A 6,065-nucleotide genomic window follows, 5' to 3' on the forward strand; every position below is an offset into this window, starting at 1 on the left:
CATCTATATCTACGTAGATATAGATGGGCACCAGCATCCCTCCCGACCCCACTAAGAGACAAGGGTGTACAGAAAATGGATATAAAATCCAATTTTTCCAATTGAAAAATTGAATTCTATATTATATACAAGAAACTTTTACTTCCTAATTTACTTTCATGTAATTGGGACTGTTTCTTTAAAAACTCCTGCTCTTTCTGAATCTCCACCTACAGGAAATCATCACAACATGGCTCCTCTATTAACCCTTTAAATTTTTCCACTAGGGCTGAGAAGGAGGTTGCATAATGACACTTGCTTAATCAAATCAAGCCCTGTAGCGGTTAATTAGGCAAATAATTAAACACAAGCGAATAAAGAAAACTATACTTAGGTATCCCCTTTGTCATAAATGCTGCTTTAACCTGATATATTAATATTAATATATTATCTGGCAGTAATTTGGCTAACGGCTTAAGGGCTCTGTGCTATCGGCTCACCCGTTGGCTAAAAGCTCCGCGCTAACGACTCACGGCTGACGGCTAAGCATAAAATAAACCCAACTCAGTTTTATTAAAATAACAATGCTAAACATCTAACCATTTCTAGATTAATAAGTGAAGGTAGTTATGCTGGATTTAATGCGTTCAGATTTCAGCGGTAGCTCTATGGCAGCATAAAAACAGTTTGCAGTCACTGCTGTATTGACATTTAAACACCGTTTTATGCCATTTGCTTTCAAGCATTTTCCTGAAGAAGGAGCTAGGTCCTGGAAGGCGGGGCTAGGTCCACACAGGTGTTTTGCACAGTTGCAAACATGCATGAAAGAATCAAGACATCAGCCCAGCTATGACTTGATGAGGGAATAACATGAACATGTAACATGATGGAAAACTCAAAAAAGTCAATTTTACATAGTACTGCCCCTTTAAGAAAAAGCCAGGAAGCTAAACCAATCTGTTAGTTACAAAATTTGATGAACAAATGTATTTTTGTTTAAATATAAACTGATGGAATATATAATACAGTATGGAGCCTGACAGAAAGGCTTTCGCTAAATGTTCCCTTCCTACCTGTAGCCTTTAGTCGGGGTTTGGGGCTCTTCTTCTCCTTTTTCTCCAGCCGCCCCCGTCGGATGACCTTCTTTCCTTTCTTCTTGGAGCGGCCATAGTCGCTGTCATCGTCATCCTCCACCATGAAGTCCTCGTCGCTGCCAGACTCGTCAGCTGTGTGTGTGAACAGAGAGGGCGGAAACTTAGGTTTGTAAAAAATATAAAATCCTGACATGCAGTCAGACAGCTGCCCAGAAAAGGTGGGAATCACCAGAGCAACCAGGCACTGCAAGAGTTGGCCTGTTACAGTAAATGTTCACTAAAAAGGTTACAACAAAATAAAGAGAGGATTTTATTTTAAAATAAAGTCTTTAAAATACGTAATTGACTATTCCCACAGGAGGTTTTAAATACCTGAAAGTTAATGTTCACATGTAATATTTATATTTGCTCTGTGAGAGAAACTGTTTGTTACATGTATAAATACCAGTAAGGAGGTTCAGGAAAAGCATCATGAGACAGAAGAAGGTGAACAACACAATAATTTCAATTAAATAATTACGCAGATTTTAAACGCATAATTTTATTTTATTTTTGTCTCTATAATTATAAACCCGTGCAATGAACTCGATTAGAATTTCAATCAAGTGACAGATGCACTTTATATTAAGAATCTCAATATTTTATAGGTTAGCATGTAGAATTCTCCATATTGGGTCACTGTTGGCCAGTTCTGGATTCTCCCTCATTTTAGAAGACAAGAACTAAACAGGCAATGCAATCCTTGTCCTGCTGCCCTAAAATTAGTGGAGCTGCTGGTGTTGTACGTACGGTCCATATAGGACTCCTCCTGGTCTTCGTGCTCCTCATCCTCACTGCCTCCGTCCCCCAGCAGGATCTCTCTCTGTTTTGACACAGCCTTGGAAGCAGCCTGCCTCACTGTACGCTTCCGACTCACTTCCTTGTCGTCGTCACTGTCATCTGTACACACAGCGAGTTGTTATACTGGCGCTTATTACGACGGGAAAAAACACATGAAGGCAGGAGGAAAAGGATGCGGATAAACTCACACTGTTTGATCTGTGACCTTTTATGACACCAACTTACAAAAGATTTCATTTTACGAAGAAAAAATATTTCAGTTAATTCACACTTGCTGTTTATGCACAGCTGATCCCTTTTTATTTTAACTGGATTGGATCCAGATGCACACCACTCTTTTCAAACTTTTACATATAAATCATTGTGAAAGTCGTGAATTTAGTGGGCTTTTGTGTTGGTCACTTCTAAAAAAAACTCAAAGTCGGACAGTAAAAGTCTGAAGCATAACATTTTAAGCTGGGTGTTGTGGCAGCTGCCAGTACCTGCAGCCCGTTTTCTCTTTGGGCCCCTCTTACTGGTCTTCTCCACTTTGGCTTTCTTTGCCTTTTTTCCTCTCTCTTCTTCGTAGTCACTGCCTCCTTCCTCCTCCTCCTCCTCTTCTCCAAAGTCGTTGTCTTCCTCCTCACTGCCGAAGTCATCTGCATCATGACATGCGGGGAAGTCAGAGAGTCGGGATCTCAGGTTGGCATGGAGCATGCGCTCACCAAATCGACTGGACAAACTTACCTGCTGAATCATTTTTGGATTTGGAGAGCTTTTCATCAGAATCCTCACTGCAAGAAAGCAGAAGACACCAGACTTTGTGTTTAACAGCCTGATATAAAACTAAAGCACCATCTGCTCAAAGTTCCTGAATTTCACGCTCATAAACCTAGCATCATTTAGCGCAGGACCAACACAGAACGAAGATCATCCAAACCGTGTCCTAACCTGTCATCCTGTGAGTTCTTCGAGCGCTTGTGCTTCGGCTCACGAGGGGCAGGGCGCACCTTCTTAGGCCGATCGCCGCCATACTCCTCATCTACAGAGAGGAGAGGAAGGACAATGTCTCAATTCACATTCTCATCCATCCATCCGTCCGTCTACAAGCAGTGAGTAAATGTTTCACTACTAATTTACTCTGGAAAAGTTTTTTGTTTTTTTTACTTTATTAAATTATGATCTATTGTTACACTAACATGCAACTGTTTTCAATCAATTTGTAGGTCCTGCTTAGAACCATCAGAGCTGTGCTGCTCAGGAAGTCCAGCAACATTTCTTTTGAATAAACTGCTTTTATATCTGTGATCTTAAGTCTTGTAATCCCTTCATGCATTTTTTTTTATTTATCTGTTGAATAAAAGTTTATAAAATACCACCTATATGCTGATTTTTTTTCTATGGAACGCAGCTCTAAACAATTCAAGTAAAATTTGTCCAAATGTTCACTTTTTTGTAGACTATATCAAACATATTCTAAAGAAAATGCAGCTCAGAAAGCTCTGTCCTGGATGTAATGCTAAGCTATTAGCTGCCATTTGCAAAGGAGCCAAATAAGGAGCACCATTTATTTTCCTTGGTGCCGATTGGCTGCACCTCCCAAGACTGTAGATATTAGCTTCTGTGGTAGTGCTGTGAATAATAATGCATATGAAGGTATATTTGGAAAAATGATACAATACCAACAGAGATGTGGAGTTACTCTCCATCACAGAAAACCAGGGTTTTTGATCACAGTTAATGAAATCATTAATGGTTCCACAAACAAGCATTCATAAAACCGGCACAAATGAATAAAACAGGTTAAAGGTTTAAGAGCGTAAACTGCATCTGCATGCCGGCCGTCACTTCATGCTTGGCACATTAGCTAGCTTGTATTTTGTTCTGAACGAGACAAACGGTGGAGAAACACACAGAGCGTTGCTTACCTGCATCGTCAGACTCGTTGAATTGTGAATAGTTCACCACTTTCCTGTTCCTGTGAACATAAATACACACATTTGATCAGATTACAGAGTAAGTTTACAAGCTTCACCTGATACCAGACTATAAAAAGTGGAGAGAAGGAGACTGTTAACACTATTGTGTTTCCTCTCTATGGAATAGAGTGGAAGCAACAAAGAAACTGCCTGAATGTGTGCATTGTGTTGTTTGGGTAGAAAAACCTCCAGCAGTGGCCAGGCAGAGGTGGATGAACTGAACTGGACCTTGGACCTTGTGCGGCCTGCAGAACTAATTTGGTTGTGTGTATAGATTTATCCTTAGGTGACAAACAGCTTCAGTTTGGGGAACACAAACATTCAAGAACTGCTGCAATAGTGGAAATAGTTAAACACCGTTAAGACTAAATTTAGGCAAACGGCACATCTGTGATCATCTAATTTATACCAATGTTTTTCTTTAGACCAGCTGCAAAACATCAAGCATAGCTAGATTTTTGTTTTGAACCCGCTGATTCACATTTACACAAAATCCTCAGTATATGGGCAGAAACTGGTAAAACATGTCCAATATTTTTTAACAACAACAAAAAAATGATGCCACTGATGTATGAAACAGTATGCATGATGCCTCTGAAACCTTTCCTTGCACGGCAGAGCCCAGTCAGTCACCTCCATGTGGCTGGCACAGTGCCTCCCAGTCTGGGGCCTCAGACCAACCCTGTATGGCTTTTTAAGATTCCTATGACCATCTTCTCAAAATTCTCTTTTTTTAATAGGTTGCCTCTAGCCTGACCATTGCTTTCCTGTGCAATTCTGCTAGATTCTCATCGCCCTTCAGTGCTCTGCCTGCGATTTCTCCAATTGAGCTAGATTTCTCCGGTAGAATTTTAACTGGGCCAATCAGCCAGCAGACTGCTCGGGCCAATCAAATTTCTCCTTCTGCTCGGAGCAGAAGGAGAAATTTTGAAAGATGATGTCAATTTCCTGCTCTGTTTCAGAATTGTAGTCCGCCTGTAGTTTTTGGCAATGACAGCGGAGGAAGTGAACAAAGCCATTCAGTCCATGTCGACCACACTACCAAACATTGAATTATCATGAACAGTTGCCTCGTTTGGCTAGGTAGTTCTCTCTTTGCAGTGGAGGATGGTCGTTTACAGTGCCGCTAATTTTCAGTAAATTTCAGAGTTGAACTGGTGCCTTACATGCATCACAGCCAAACATTAGTGACAGAGTAAAATTTTAAACTTAAACACAGTCCACACATCCAGGAAGTAATCGTTTCTCAACAGACGTCCTCTGGACGAAGCAAAGCGTAGAACAAGGAGCTGGTTTATACCAGGCTATGTTCTATCTGAAAAAAGGGGTCAATATTCCAAGCAGAAAAAAAAAAAAACAAGATTGTGATCCAATTGCTGACAGAAGGCCTGACTTCAGAGATGTATATATCCCTGGAACTTGGATAAAACAAATCCAACATTTTGTTCTCTCTAGTAGAGCAACTGAACAAAAAAAAACAAAAAAACAAAACACCTAAATCCATATAACAAAATCCAAATCTGTAAAAAAGCCTTATAAATTCCCCTTTAAGACTTGACTTTTGACCATGGGATGTACAAAGGATATGTTTTAGGATCCTTGCATACTGTTGTTTTTTTTCCGTACACCAGGTTTTAGGAGCACATCCAAGCAAGTCTTTATGAATCAGGATCCACCTGGGAAAGCCGATTTATCCCACATGTTTTGTTTTTTTTTCCCCATCAGAGTGACTATATGATGATAATACTTGTTTACGGTTGTATGATTTTTTCCACTATGCAGGGAACACAGAATCGGGGAAATTGACAAATTAGAATTCAATTTAAAATGCAGAATAACTTAGAATTTCTTAGATTTCCTGACAGCTTAGGTGCTTGGGAAACACTGAAATCTATAGTGAAAGAGCATCAGGGAGAGATTGTACCAACTGCTGTGGCTTTGGTCACTTATGTCCAATGTTTCACCAGTCTTTCAACCACACATTGGAGTCTGCGTCTTAAACATAACTTGTCAATATATGAAAAAAACCATACTGCTTCAGAGCAGGAATGACTCCAGAACATAAGTTGTATGATAAGCCAGGAGGGCCACCAGGCTTTATTTGTGCCCCACCAGGCTAAGAATTGCTTAGTTATTCAAGTTTTTTTTAATGTTTGCATTTTTGAAACTATACAGTTGGAGTTCAGGTATTAAT

At 40.0% G+C, this 6,065-nt stretch overlaps 1 protein-coding gene and 1 long non-coding RNA gene across 3 annotated transcripts in view; one reads left to right on the plus strand and one right to left on the minus strand.

Moving 5' to 3' along the window:
• Nucleotides 1-6,065, minus strand: part of nucks1a (nuclear casein kinase and cyclin-dependent kinase substrate 1a) — a 14,553-nt gene that overhangs the window by 3,188 nt on the left and 5,300 nt on the right. The window contains exons 2-7 of one of the 2 annotated variants that reach the window (XM_007569829.2): nucleotides 3,821-3,870; nucleotides 2,844-2,934; nucleotides 2,640-2,686; nucleotides 2,396-2,551; nucleotides 1,863-2,012; nucleotides 1,053-1,205 (exon numbers count right to left, since the gene is read on the minus strand). In XM_007569829.2, the coding sequence (XP_007569891.1) occupies nucleotides 1,053-1,205; nucleotides 1,863-2,012; nucleotides 2,396-2,551; nucleotides 2,640-2,686; nucleotides 2,844-2,934; nucleotides 3,821-3,870 (647 nt within the window). The remainder of the gene's footprint in view (nucleotides 1-1,052; nucleotides 1,206-1,862; nucleotides 2,013-2,395; nucleotides 2,552-2,639; nucleotides 2,687-2,843; nucleotides 2,935-3,820; nucleotides 3,871-6,065) is intronic. The other variant, XM_007569830.2, reaches the window with a different exon arrangement.
• The window catches only part of LOC107838390 (uncharacterized), a 26,312-nt gene continuing 24,123 nt past the window's right edge, over nucleotides 3,877-6,065 (plus strand). Inside the window, exon 1 of the long non-coding RNA XR_001664444.1 lies at nucleotides 3,877-5,821. This is a non-coding gene — a long non-coding RNA (uncharacterized LOC107838390). The remainder of the gene's footprint in view (nucleotides 5,822-6,065) is intronic.

The sequence above is a fragment of the Poecilia formosa genome, unplaced genomic scaffold (genome assembly GCF_000485575.1).
Source record: "Poecilia formosa unplaced genomic scaffold, Poecilia_formosa-5.1.2 Scaffold247, whole genome shotgun sequence".
Taxonomy (NCBI): domain Eukaryota; kingdom Metazoa; phylum Chordata; class Actinopteri; order Cyprinodontiformes; family Poeciliidae; genus Poecilia; species Poecilia formosa.